The sequence below is a fragment of the Chrysoperla carnea genome, chromosome X (assembly GCF_905475395.1).
Source record: "Chrysoperla carnea chromosome X, inChrCarn1.1, whole genome shotgun sequence".
NCBI lineage: Eukaryota > Metazoa > Arthropoda > Insecta > Neuroptera > Chrysopidae > Chrysoperla > Chrysoperla carnea.
The window spans coordinates 29,093,414-29,109,013 of record NC_058342.1 but is presented as its reverse complement, the minus strand read 5'-3'; the positions used below and the strand labels follow the sequence as shown (position 1 = coordinate 29,109,013).

The window sequence follows — 15,600 nt, the reverse complement described above, 5'->3', positions numbered from 1 at the left end:
AACATTTTGACATTACTCAATTATTGTTCGTAGTCGAATGAAATTGCATGTCGTCACAGTAAACGGGTCGGATTTGATCCTGAAAGGATTTCTTTTTCCGTACATTTTCACTTATTAATGATTTTCTTATTAAGATGATCCTAGTCATTATTTTTTATAGTGCAAAATTTTCTTAATTCAATATATGGCACTATTTTTGAAATTTTACTAACTGGAATCGACAACAGAGTGAGAACCACTTCTCACAGAAGATTGAGAAGGATAATAAATACGAGAGCATGATTATTAATGCGCATGTCTTAATAAACAATATAATATTCTGGCGCGTATTTACAAAATAATTGCAATTTAATAAATATTATTTAATAATTAAACTTTACTAACCTGTGATACATGTCTACTTTAAAATATTCCTTGCAAATAAAACAATATCTAACCGTTTTTTAGAACTTTAACACAGAATTAATTAAACAAACAATCACTATTGAAGCAATTGATTTCCGTTAATACAATCATGCGTAGTGAATACCATGCTCTGGTATTGTGTTTCTCTATAAGCTGTTTGAATATTGTATTGTTATCTTTGTTAATATTCTCTGTGAAGCAAAAATGTACATACTTGGTATATATTGGGCCTATCTAGTAAAATATATTATCTAAGAGCCAAACATTCGACCCATAATTTCTCTTTCTAATCGATTTCTAAACTTTTACCCTTGTAAGTAAGCTATAGCATGCCCATCACAAAAATTAAATCAAAATACGCATCAAACAAACAGTTGTGGATGTGACCTTTAATATTCCGAAATAATTATACAGAGTATCGCATTTAAGATGAAGACACTCTTAAAGTAAATAATTTTCTTTGATTGTTTTGAAATGATATTAGAGAAAGTATTTTACTTGTTTTAAGTATCAAGAGCAGAGGCGGATTAAATATCGAAAGCGCCCTAGGCAAGCAACCATATATTATGTTTCCCCTCTGTAACCTTGCACCTCTAGACACATGCCTGGTTTCCCTTAGGGATAATGCGCCACTGATCGAGATATATATAAAGTCGTGGGCTAAGTATAATACTTAAACCAAATAAATGAAATTACTCAAATTAATAGTTTTTGTTTCAAGGAAATAAAACTTGAAAAGAATTTTTTAAGCCGTCAAATACTTATTTTCTTGAATGAAGTATTGAGATCGTCAATGAAGCGTATTTTATTACTTAGTTTTCCTCCTTCTGTTTCGAATGAAATTATATTTGTTAATTGTCAATAATGTCAATTAAACACTAACTTAAATAAATACATTTTGACATTATATGACAGTTATTTAACATTTATTACTCCATTTGTTATAGTCAAACAAACCTTTGGTGCCTGGTTGATCTCTGTGGGTATATAAATTATAATATGCGTTGGTATTATGATTAGTGTTACCCTACTTTTCAAAATCAGTAATTTTTCCGCTGATAATTTCAGTTATTAGCTCCTCAATTTCAGATGTTGAGTGCACCTCCTTCATGCATATACCATGCACTACACCAGCCCACTATAACTGATAATTAAGTAAATTAATTTTTTTGCGACGGCGAGAATCGAACCCGCTACCCTAAGCATACCGCGGACGGATTTGGTTACGCCTTAACCAACTGAGCTAATAGGGCGATTTTGCGTTATTTCTCCTTTTTTAATTGAACATATCTAGAATGCTAGAATTTATACTTTCCTATTCTCCATAAATCAACTTGCCCAGCCATCGGCTTGTGACACCCTTGATTTTCAGTATTTAATTTTCAATTGAAAGGTTTTAGGGTCACTTGAAATGTATAGGCTGTACAATAATTTAGTTTCAAATTACTTTCTAATATGATAATAATTGTGAGAATGATTTTAAATATTATAAATGTGTGCGATTAAATTCGTAACATCCGGTATGAATGGAAAACATTTTACTCAAACATATTAGGGATAGAATCTCAGTGATAACTTCTACCCCTCCAACTCTATCTTTTTAGTACCCTAAAGCATTCAATTAGCTGGATCCATGTCATATTCGTCATCATATACGCCACAATATTAACTTGAATTATGCATATTACATGTACATAATCGTTTAATATATATATATATATATATATATATATATAAAATTACCGGTTGGTTCACAAAAAAATACACTCAAGAATTCATTGGCGGAACCAGAATTTTTTAGGGAGCAATATGCATTTTTTCATGAGCATTTCTTGAGTAATTGATAATAATAATAATGTTGTTTATCCTCCGTTTTTCAGATATCTATCTATAACAGAGGCCACCTACATAATTCTTTTAATTTTTATTTATTTTATTTTGAACTACATCAAGTATACATTTCGGTTACTTCGTTCTTATCAATTTTACCGCCTCATTAATTATAATTACTCACACTGCCGCTGCCTGGATTCGAACCTGCAGCATCCCAGTTAGTAGCCGAACGTTCTAAAGACGACTTAGATCGTACGACCACTTAGCCGGTTCTTGAGTAATTAATATTTTTTTCAAAGCCTTTCTTATTAGAGTCCAAATTGATAATAGCATCGTAGAAAGAACCCAAAATTATGGTTATTTTAAGCGACAGTCGTTATAAGCGAAATGTACATTTTTATCTTAAAGTGATAGTATATACATACTTGTTAATCATTAACGCTGACTCAATTCGATGACAACTGGTCGCTATAAGCAATATATGAGCTGGTAAGGTACAAAATAAAGTTTAAATTCAAGTTCAAAATACTATTACGATATTGTTTTAACTGAAAACGTATGTGCATGTACCAAATGTGTTTATGTATATACTTTGGTCGTTTTATCCAATATTTCGGCTTATAATTCCAATGAATATAGGTCGCTATGGCCATTATGTTATTATATCCGATATATATAGCCGCTACATTGATATACAGATTGCTCAAAGTATGGAAACCTCTGAAAATCTCGCAGAGTCAGTGGGAAAAAAAGAACTGTCAGAATTGTTCCTCTTGCTTTAGAGTTTCCTATGAAATAAGATCTTTGACATTGAAATGAACTTGAAGGTCATGGTCAAAGTCATATTTGAATGTAAAATATTCTGCTCTTTCCAAATGAGCAGTAAAAAGTAGGGGTTCCCGTTTGAAAAATCGATTTTTGTTTGCTGTAGCTTTAAGATTCATGAAGTTACAAATATATTCATCATTAAAATTGAAACTAAGGTACAAATAATTTCAACTCTAAATCTAAAATTGCCTTGGTGCTCGTAAGTACCAGACTATGATGAAACTTTAAGAAATGAAACTTTAAGAAAAGTAATTTTTCTTGAGAGCTGTACCTTTTGAAACATTGTGTAAATGTGTAAACTAAAATATATTTTAAAGGCTTTTCCGTAGCCATACAGTCGTAAACTGATATATGCTTGCAATCAAATGGAAAATCACCTACAACATACCCAAAACAAAACCCCAGCAAGAGAGAAACGGTACACACACTGCCGTCTAATAAACACCATATACCCAATCATATATCTTTTAACATTCGAATAGAAAGAGCTTCACTTCAGAGAGCTATATGCATGTACAATCAAAATCGGTTCTGATGAAATTTTAAGAACGGTACAATTATTGGTCCTTATTCGATTTTAATGCTAAGATGTCAGCGCCACTAGTTAGAAAATGTAAACCATACCTAAACAAGTGAAAACAAACAATTGATTGAGTTAATTGTTGAAATACCATGCATAGACAGTGTTGATGATTCTATCACATTACACACACATACATAACTGATATTCCCATAATTACATACTATACAATTTACGACTAATTTGCGACCTCACGGCTAAACAGTGATTTTTACGAAAAAATGTTGGTTATTCTTTTATAAGGAATATTTTACATTTAAACTTTTGTTCTATCTCTAACGGCTTACAAGATGGGTCCTACGGATCCAAGATCCAATTGACCTATGTTGCTCATTTACGAACTCGACCTCACTTTTTACGTCCTAAGCACGCTTGATATCTTTTTTCGTTTTTGAATAATCGTGATGACAGACGGACAGACAGACGACAGATGGCAGGCAGACAACCGGAAATAGACTAATTAGGTGATTTCATGAACACCTATACAAAAATTTTTTGCTTAGCATCAATATTTTTAAGCTTTACAAACTTAGGACTAAACTTAGTATACCTTGCATAACTAAGATGTTTTTTTTCATTGAATCAAAAGACAAAAGATGCCTACTTTATCATACATTTTCTTGTGACGTGCATGTGTAGGATTTAAAAGATTGTAATCAAATACCTCCGTTAAATATTATGTATCTATGGGCGTTGCAAACTACAGTTTTTTTGTCTACCACAAGATAGAATCTTTCTTAGTATTAAAACCCAATAGGCTCATGAACTATTTCTGCCATTTATTGAGCGAATAAAAGCAGATTTGAGAGATTAAAATCATCTATTAATCTCAAGTTCACCAAATAACTTACCGGTAAATTTCCAGATAATTGTCCTCTCAAATCACTAGTTATCAGCGATGTCGCTATAAACGGTTTTGACTATATTTGTATATATAAATGTTGGGATAGTCTATCTCTCTTAATTCAACCAAATGATTGGTATAGCTAACCGACTCTGATATTACAAAATGTACCCACAAACTACACCATGTAACATCTCTAGATCACTTCTGTTACAATATTGTTAATTCAATTTTACTTTAGGGTAGAAAATTATCATTAACAAATATTTACAACAAAAAAATAATATATTATGTACATGTATATAGAAATTTATATATTTATTACCGGGTGTCTCAAAAAATAAACCCCATTTTATGAATTGTTAGGTACATAATAAAAATTGTAAAAAAAAATTTTGGTTAGCTCAGTTGTTCGCTCAATCAATAGTGAATCAATACATATAATTCAATCAAATTAACCATTGAACCTTGCTTCAAATAAGATATTTTTGTTTTTTTGATATGTTGATTGCAATGTAAAGGCAATGTTAAATTCAAGTGTTTGACCTCGGAAAACGACCGGATCATGACGAAAAATAAGAAAAACGTCGAAAATTTTGTCCTGATTTCAGTTTTGCCGATTTTGACCCGTAAAGACTGGTTTTTCCTCAAAAAGTGTAGTATATATCTACAAAGAAGGTTAAATTTTCAACAGGTTTTTCGATGCCACAGACAGACAGACAGACAGACAGACAGACAGACAAACAGACAGACACACACACATAGCGGTCAAACTTATAACTCCCCTTTTTTTTTAGTTCGGAGGTTAATAATATATATTAACCTTTTGCTCAAAATTCTCACAAAAATGTTTTCAATTGTGATTGACAAAAATTTCAATGCCACACAAGCCGACTCATACAGTAAAAAATGTATATTTATTTATTAATTATATTTATTTACCGTTATTTTAATAATTCATTAATCAAAAATATTATATTTTCGTATGAATAATTACTTTTGATGATATGTGTTATACATATGTAACAGGAGCGTATCTTCAGAAGGGTAATGATATATATCCCTCCAATGCAAAGACATTTTATTAGATGCATTTTTATAAATGAATTTTTGTCCATTTCCTTTGCAGGGGCGTTACATAAGAGACTGCACAAAAGGGGAAGGGGGGCAAACTTCCCCCAACCTTGAAATGTGCAAATAAAATTTCGAAATCGTGCTTGGACATATTGAAATTTATACATGTTAGCTGCATTATTTTCTCATCTATATTTCTTAATCTTATGCAAGATTTGAACGGATCACTTAACACCCCCCTCCACCAAAATTGTATTCGTATACACTCCTATTTTAATATTTTATACTTGATTAGAAATACTAGGGTTGCCACTTATCTACATTTCGTTTGGAGACTCCAGAAATAGTGTAGTTTCTCCCGATTCCCGATATCAACATGAATCCTCTAGAGATTCTAAGTATTTGTTTTATTTTCAGATGAATAGAGACAGTTTTAAGTAGCTTTTATTTTCAATTATTTGAAGAATATTTATTTAAATTTATCATGCGTATGATTTAGTAAAATAATTAGATGAATTTCACTATCTCCTAACTTCCTGGAACTTTGAGGTGGAAACCCTGTTGCATACTCATTAACAAAAATAATATAAGCTTTGTATAATGATTGTTGATATAATCGGAAAGTTTCTAGAATTTTATAAAACCTTCTAGAAACTTAGAAAAACTGTTGTTATTATTGTTGCTTGTATAGTAAATATGACTATAAACCTGACGTCATTACTTTTTGAAGTACAGAGTGAGGCAGAGAGGTGTGCGATTTTGTAAACGCTTTTAAAAAAAAAATCCATCAATTTTTTGAAAACCAATAATCGGATCGTATTTTAATCAGCGGTATCGCTTTCGCCTTGTCCAATTTTTCTAAAACCATGTTTTTATCATAATCAGAGATAAATAAATTTTCTCGAATTTTAGCTATTTTTTTAAGGGGTACGAATTTTAGCTATTTTGTACCCCTTTGATAAATTTCGAAATTTGCAAAAATATATTTACTTGCCGATTTTAATGAAATTCAGTTTCTAGGGTCATTTTGACCCAAAAATAACGAAAATCATATTCATTTATCTGCCAGACTAAAGGATTTGAAGATATTGGATCTTCAAATTCTCGGATTTGGAATCACAGAGATATTACAGTGATATCTTGAAAATCAATAATCGGGACGTATTTTAACCAGCGGCATCGCTTTCGCCTTGCTCAAATTAGTCTAAAACCATGTTTTTATCATAATCAGAGATAAATAAATTTTCTCGAATTTTAGCTATTTTTTTAAGGGGTACCCCTTTGATAAATTTCCAAAATTTGCAAAAATATTTTTTCTTGCCGATTTTAATTAAATCCAGTTTCTAGGATTATTTTGACCCAAAAATAACGAAAATCACATTCATTTATCCGCCAGACTAAAGGATTTAAAGAAATTAGATATTCAATTCCTCTGCTTTTGAAACCCAGAGTTTCGACATTTAATCCGCCTCTGATTCAATGACTAGGAAAATTTTCGCAGAGAAGAAATTTGTTGGGCTCAACTTTGAAAACAGACCCATCTATCTTCAAAATTCTAAACTGTTTTCTATTAACGGACGTTTATTTATAGTCTTTTACTGATTTATTGTCCCAACAAATTTTCAAAATAGGTTTTAATCGAAAAATAAATAAACTTTTCTACCTAAAGAAGAATATAATATTACTTTCTAATATCCTTTTCTATGTTTGTATATAAATTCTATCGAATTTAATTCTTTTTATAGAAAAATTATTGAGCATAAAAAATTCTTGGTATTCATTAACTATTAATCGAAACACCCAATGCAATGTTAATGTTAGTTGGTAGAAATATTTTTCAATATATAAATAGAATTATAAATTAATTATTAATATGACTAATTTAAAAGGGTTCCATTATACCAGATGTTCACTATAAACACAGTCGAACCTTCATAAGCTAAAGTTCAAGGGACCACAATCTCTCTCTTTTATTGCACAAAAAAATAGAAAATAATTTTTTCTATGAGTCATGCACGACAATTTGTAAAAGTTGGAGGAGATTTTTTCTGAGAGAATATAATCCTAACGATTTAGAAAAAACATTAAGAAATTATTGTATCTACTTACATTATCAACTCAAAGATTCATTAGAAAATACTGACGATTTATGTACAAAATATATGCAAAATTATAAAGTAAACATTGCTATTTGTATTTTTCATGTATCTCAGCAACAAATTGTTCGGGAGAAAGGTTTTTTTCTACTTTAAAAAGGGTAAAAGGTTAAATCAAAATCGGAAAAAAGAAATCAATTAATATCATAAGTGGTAATTTAAAAAATAATGTATTTATCATAATTTTTGAAAAATTATATTTAAATTAATAAAAAGTTGTGTTTAAAATGCAATTCACAACAAAGTGGATCGTACGGACCCAAGACCTAATTGATCTACGTTGCACATTTACGAACTCAACCTGACTTTTTACGCTATCTCTTTTCGTTTTTGAGTTATCGTGATGACAGACTGACAGACAAACGGAACTGGACTAATAAAGTGATTTTATAATACTAAGTTATAAACTTGGGACTAAATTTAGTATACCTTGATATGTATTTCATATATACAGGGTACAATAATTGGAATATTTGAAAATTAGATGTTTAGTTTCAATAATCATTTCCACATAGAGCAAAAAGGATACTATATAACTGACTGTAGGGCGGAAACGAACCTAAATCCATAACTGTCCACAATCGAAAAGAATTCATTCATGTAATACTCAAAATCCTACCCTACTCTTCTCTACAGCCTCTTCAAATTGGGATAGATCGTTGAAATTTTCTATGAAATTAAAGTGCATTAAAAGCACCTATTTTGGCTGTCAATTACTCCGCACTTTAATTTTTTTTAAATCGAAATATAATGCTTATTGCAATATTTCAGGTTTATTACCTGAATTTTGTAAATTTCAATTTGTTGCAATGATATTTCGTAACGTTTTCTTGATTACCCGGTATACAGACATATTTATAAAGGTATTTTATTGATATGACGTCATTATAATTTATTTATTATGAATTTTATGTTATATCAAACAATCAATAGGTCTCTTAATTATTATTTGATTGAGTGTATTGATGGCCCATATAAAATGATTTTTTTTTTTTTTGTGAAACTACATATGATATCGTAGATGTTAAGAGAACGCTGTATCTTAGAAAGAGAAAAAATGTAGTTATTTAAATAGTGGTTGCATTAATGCAGTAAATCTGTCAACGCTACGCTAGGTATATTTCGTGTTTAAACTACCTCTTTGCACAATTCTTTTTAGTCTCATATCGTTAGAAATTATACGCAGTTTTATTTAAATTGGGAATAAATATCACAATTCTATCGATTTGGATGAAATTCGCTATGTATAAAATAAACACTAAAATCAATTTTCTTTGACGATTCGATGAATAGTTTCAGAAATATCACTTGAAATATGATATTTTATGAAAATTCGAACGCCTCCATATCAGCCGGTTATCAGCAAGTCAAGAAATTCTTTGCCACACTGACCTACAGTATCCATGCTTTTTTATCAAGATAAACTTAAGTTTTTCTCTTTGATGTTTACAACTTAATTAAAACTGTTTTTATTTAGATTTCAAATAAAAATTTACAAAACATAATCATAAAACAAATTCTTAATATTTACTTTACCTAATTTTGGTACAACACATAATGATCATTTCAACCGTATAGTATAGTAAATAGTATACTTTAAAAGTACATAAAAGTTTGTAAAAGTTTTTATGACCGCCAGTGAAAATAAGTACAAAGTGTACCCAAAAAGATGTATTTCAATAAGATATACACTAAAAAAATATTTCTGTCTTTTATTGAACAAAGAAATCATAGATTTGAGAGATTTAAAACAAATGAACATTCAAGAAATTCGTCATATAATCAGTCCAAATCATTACACGAGAAGTTTTGGGATCGCTGAGCATCGTGACCGAATTGGTCTCAGAGGTACGTGGTGCAACGGTATCACCGTCGCCTCCTGGAATTTTCGTCACGCCATTCGTGTTCAGCGATCCCAAAAAGCCCCGATTAACGAGTTTGGACTGATTATATGACAAATTTCTCGAAATCTCCAGGAGGCGACGAGCATACCGTTGCTCCAAGAACCTCTGAGACCAATTCTGTGGCGATATTCGTATTCAGCAACCCCAAAAACGCTCGTGTAACAAGTATGAAATCATTTTCATCATTTTTCAATTTAAAATGCAATTATGAAATGTACATTAATTATGCTAATTGCAAGTTTTTAAGTTCTTATAAATCAAACTAGGTTATAAAATTTTCTGACGCTCTAACGAATCGATTGCCAAAAATCGTATTCAAATCCGACTTACTATCCAAATTGTTCGAATTTTATTCCGTCGTTTCTGCGTCTATAAAGTAAATCCAACACAAAATATTTTCTTATACTATAATAATAAAAATTCCGAACGAACGAACGAATAAAAACGAACTTTTTTGAGAGCTATTGCTTGTATTAAGATGTTATAAATGGGGAGTACTTTATAATTTATGACAGGGCTATGATTTTATTGCTCTTGACCTTACCTTAAAATGCATATAGAGTATTATAGACCAGGCATGGGCGAATTATTTTAAGTCGAAGTCATCATTGTTATAACTTTATTGTGTGTCTCTTTATCCAAGTCCGCTCATAGAAGGGAAGCGAGACGGGTGTACGACTCGTCTACCTATCTCAGTTTCTCCAATAGTAATGAGATAGGTAGAAAAAAAATGTTGCCTCTCTGTCTTACTCGTATTTTAGTTATACAAGTCTGAGGGACTTCTCTATGTCACGTTTGCCCATGCCTGATATAGACTACGAAGTCTAAGTGTTACAGACAGAAGAAGTGCGTATAAATTCTCTTCCTGGGACATTCTGTAAATATGTAGTATTGTAGTACATGTGCAACGAAGAACGTTAAACTATTTCTCAGTTAACAATTGCAGTGATAGGTGTTATTCTTTGAAAGCATTTGTTGTAAGTTTGAATCAATGCATGTACATTATAAATAGACATACATACATACATACTTTCATATAATACATACGTAGGATACGTAAGAGGGGTTTTTATTATGTGAAAGAAAAACTTGAAAATAAAATAAACAATACCATTCTGCGTCCGTCTTCACTTATTGTAAATAACAACAATAACAGACGTGTTTTACAGTTTGATTGTTTCACGAAATATGCAACATTAAAAAAATACAAAAGTAAATAGGGTATTATCGTTAGTCAAAAATAAATCATGAAATTTGAAAAAAGTTAAAATTTATGTAAAAATATACTTAAATATTCTGATTTCGAGTCAAAAAATCACATTTTTCTTTTATAATATTAAAATTAAAAATCGTAATTTTTAAACTGTATATCACGTGATCTTAAACGCGGGCAAGCACTGATGTGATGTCATATCGGTATGAACCATAGACCATCAATTAGTCCAGTGTAGACAGGTGGGTATAATATATCCATAGATAATAAGTATTTATATTTATTATAATCAGATGTCTATAAATATATCTGTCAAACTTATCTGTATTATTTCGTATAATGATATCGATATTACGTCACCAAATTGGATGCCGGCGTTTTTGACAGTTTAAAAAAGGTTTAAAATTTAATTTAAATTTTTGGCAAGAAAGCGTGTGTATTTTTCCGAAATAAATTTTTGGTGGCTTTTTATTAGCAAAATCAACATTTTGAAGTACTTTTTCAAACATAGTAGAATACATAATTGCTAACATGCCATACTTCATGAAATGTCCGACTTTTATACTGTCTATCACAAGACAACGTATGGAAAACTCTAATGTGAATTATTTTCATATATACGAAAAACTTTTTCCACGACAAGTCATATTATAGTGCTTGTTTTCCTTGTACTACATGAAAATATCTGAATTTGCATTTTTTTTTTTTAGAATTTGATAAAGGATGTTTTAATATTATTAAAAAAATGGGCAGTTGTATGTGTGTAGGATTTTTTTCATTTCCTAAAGTATTTTTTGTTTTTTTAGTTTTTTTTTTGCTAAATATAACTTGTAGTACTCATATGGATGTTAATATTTACACATTAAAAGTTTATTTAATTAACGCGTTAATGTATCTACAACGGAAGTCTGCGTTATTCGTTTACAAACTTGATGAAAATGTATGATAGAGAAAGTTTGTTAAATGTTGAAATGGAAATGATTATTAAGAAAATGTGAAACACTGTTTATTTTGTTCCATATAATTATGCCACGAAAGGCGTTATAAACAATACGAAACGAAAATAAGTATAAGAAAACACTAATGAAGAAATATCTAAGGTCGTATGAGCCTCAATTTTAACGATCGATGAAAAAAGAACGCACAACTTACGAAAAAAATCAAAAATATTTTTTTTTTTTAAATAGAGAACACTTTGAGTTTCTCTTCTAAGTTTTGCTATTTAATAGATATTCCTGATAAAACGTATGGATTGATTTTACCATTTCATGAATTTAAAGTTATACGACCATGTCCGTCATAGAAAGATAAAATTTAACTTAAAGTAGTTCGGCCGTCACATGACTAGTCAAATTAGCAACTAATTTATATTCATTGAATTTAAATCTAAGTTATGAATAAAATTATGAATAAATATAATATTTGTATCACGTAAATGTTTTTAATAGTTTAAAAATATCATAAAAGATAAAATTTATACGTCAAGTTGACTAGTTTCAACGTCAAAAACCAACAACACTATAGTGTACAAGTCGTTTTTATGTTCCAGCTTTAGGGATTCTAAAATTCGAAATTACTCGAAACATATGGAAAATTTTGGAAAATTTTAATATTTCATTTTAAATTATCTCCAACAAGAATAATTTTTTTTTAATATTTACGTATTTTGAAACTGATTTCTAAGGAAAACAATAATCGAATCTTTATAAATAGAGTAAAAAATTGATCAGAACGTAATTACTTATATAGTATACAAATTTTGACGATTGTACATACAAGGTATTCAAAAAGCTCGAAACCCTCCTTGAATTTTAGAAAATAATGACCAAGAAAAAAAGATTTCTCGTACAATGGTGGCCTTAGATTTGACCATGAATTACTTCGAGGTCAATTTGTTTTTCTAAAATGAGAGTATATATCTTTTTCTAGATTGGTAGCAGTTTTTGATTATAAAAGTTCTCACAGAATTTTGCATGAAATTTTTGAAAAAGCAACACGTATTTGTTTAGTGAATTCATTGAATCATTAAATCATTTAAGAATCTCATTTAAAAAAATCAATTTGACCTTGTAGTAACCATTTTTTTTTCAGTTATTATTTTCCAACATTCAGCGGGGTCTCGAACTTTTTGAACACTCCGTCTAATTTCGAGTACTTGAGCTAAAATTAAAATAATTTTTAAGTTTTGTTCCGGCAAAAAAATTTATAAATTGTTATTTCTCGATATATCTCCAAAATATATTACAACTTCACAGAAGTTGTGAAAAGAATTCGAAATTTTTAGATATTATTAAGTCCATTCTACAAAAATTCGTAAGTAAAAGTAGTTAATGACCAATGTAGACTTTGAAAATCATGCGCATCTTAAGATGTTCTAGAATGTATCAAAACCATTTAGGTTGCAACAAAATATCATAAAAGTTTTTAAAACTTCCTAATTTTGTGCATTTTTCGCAACTCCCCTTACGATAGATGATACCTGATTTTTGAAACATCACCATTTTTTTTTTGGATTTTTTATGATAACATAAAATTGTTTTGAATTTATTTTTGAAAATATTAATTATAATAATTTTAATATTAAATTTAACTTTTATAGGTCCATCAGATATTACAAAATTTGCATTCAAAAGTACATGTCACTTAGCGTTAGAAAATTGTAATAATGACTACATGTGTCGAGCGGCGTTACAACCAGTATTACATCATTGTGACACATCACAGTGTCATAGAAATTCTTGTATGGAAGCATTACAAAATTTATATCGTAAACCGGAATTATCATGGAGTCTAGAGATTGCATTCTGTTTGTGCAAGTAAGAAATATTATTTATTAAATATTATATGCAACTGTGAAGATTAATTGGTTTTCATTTTGAAATAATCAGTTTTCATGGTAAAATTGTGTTACAAACTAATTAAAATTTCAGTAAAATAATTACAAGCTACGAAATAATTAGGGGAAGGTGGTCTAAAATGATCCCATTAAGAAAAATTGTAATTTATAGCCAAACTATTCGATGTACAACGTCGGAATATTTTCGAATTCTTTATTCAAATGTTACAATATTGATATGTAAATTTCTTTTGATCTGTTCAAATTTTTAGAACTGTTCAATATTTTTCAAAAGGGATTATTTCGACCGACCTTGTAAGGATAGTGGGTAAAATGATCCCTCTGCATTTTTATCAAATAGTTCACATTAAATATTAATTGTTTTTTTGCATTGCATCAACAATTAGTATAAAAATAAAAATCACTGGTAAATTGATCTAAATCAACACATTGAAGACCCGTTAATGATGGGGGATCATTTTATCTATTATAATGTTACACACAAAATAGGGATCATTTTAGATTATATAAAGGGGATCATTTTACCCGTAACGACATGTTTGAATTTCGCTATAAAAACTGACCTTAAAATTTACTATACGCCTATAAAAATGTGTGGGACTGGGAATTGTGCTCGTTCTTTAGCAAACCGCGAAATTATAAATTATATTTCTTGAACCTCATAATAAATCCTTCTTGTACTCGCTCCGAAGTAAATTCTACGTAAAGCATTGACTTTAATTTTAATTTTCTAGGACATCCGAAAATAAACAAGACGCTTGCTTAGTGGCCCAAGAAAAATTACATCCAATATGTGCGCAACGAGTGGAAGGTAATCAAGTTTTGCCTCCATGTCATACACTGGCTGAGGAATGTCGCAAAGACATTGATTGCAAGTAAGTATCTGCAAGGAAAATTTTACTTTCTCATAATTTCTAACCAATTTATTTTTATCTAGAATTCGTTTAGAATTTTATGAACAATCATGTGCTGTTGATAGTACCACGAAGAAATGTGCTGGTCCTCCGTCAGAATGTCGTGCAGCAATGTTAGGTATTTTAGGCACAGAATTAAGAACGACATGTGGCTGTAAAGGGACTGATTTCACTCAACTGTATGACTGTTTGGGATGGCAAAGACTTTTATGGGTAAATCCATGTGTTGGTAAGTTTTCATTGAGGCGACGCTCAACAAAAAAACCTGTAGATCCTGGATAAGCGAACTTTCTCTTTAAAGGTTTCTGTTTTTCACTCTCACTTGTAGAGTTTTTTCGCTTATCCAGGTCACACTTACCAAGGTTTGATTGTATTTGAATGTTACTTATAAATTTTTATTTTCAGTTCAATCACAAAGTGACTTCCATATAAAGAATGCAGCGATTGAACTAGCAAAAATGAGTACAACGCCAACGACCACAATTCAACCAATTGCTTCTACTTGGCGATCTCGAATACAACTTTCCACTACATTGGCTCCAATTACTACCATCACAATGGAAACAACGACTTTAACCACTGAACCAACGGAACCAACTACGACCGAAATGATTACAACCACGACTTCGACCACAACTTCAACAACACCACCAAGTAAATAAATTTTTTTGGAATAATTTTGAATTGTATTTTTACCAAATTTATTTGTTTCTAGGATTCTGTGTAGTTCAAAAACCACATCAAACAACTCAGTACATACGTGAGGGTAAAAGTAAACGGGTAAGAACAATTTTTTTGGTTCATTCAAAATCAGGTTGACTACTTTAAAGTAGTCCGGCTGTTTGAGCAAATGCGGTGAATGTTAACAATAATCCATTTTTCGGAAGATTCTTCTCTTTCGGAAAAGAAATAATCAGTTATTTTGGGACTCATTTTTAGGAAAATTTAAAACCATTTTTATACATGTTTCATAATTTGTAAAAAATTTTGTT

At 30.1% G+C, this 15,600-nt stretch overlaps 1 protein-coding gene across 1 annotated transcript in view; it reads left to right on the top strand.

Moving 5' to 3' along the window:
* Positions 1-15,600, top strand: part of LOC123303048 — a 509,686-nt gene that overhangs the window by 492,319 nt on the left and 1,767 nt on the right. The window contains exons 8-13 of the mRNA XM_044886145.1: positions 5,166-5,184; positions 13,446-13,653; positions 14,429-14,569; positions 14,632-14,837; positions 15,014-15,262; positions 15,324-15,388. Coding sequence (XP_044742080.1) covers positions 5,166-5,184; positions 13,446-13,653; positions 14,429-14,569; positions 14,632-14,837; positions 15,014-15,262; positions 15,324-15,388 — 888 coding nt within the window. The remainder of the gene's footprint in view (positions 1-5,165; positions 5,185-13,445; positions 13,654-14,428; positions 14,570-14,631; positions 14,838-15,013; positions 15,263-15,323; positions 15,389-15,600) is intronic.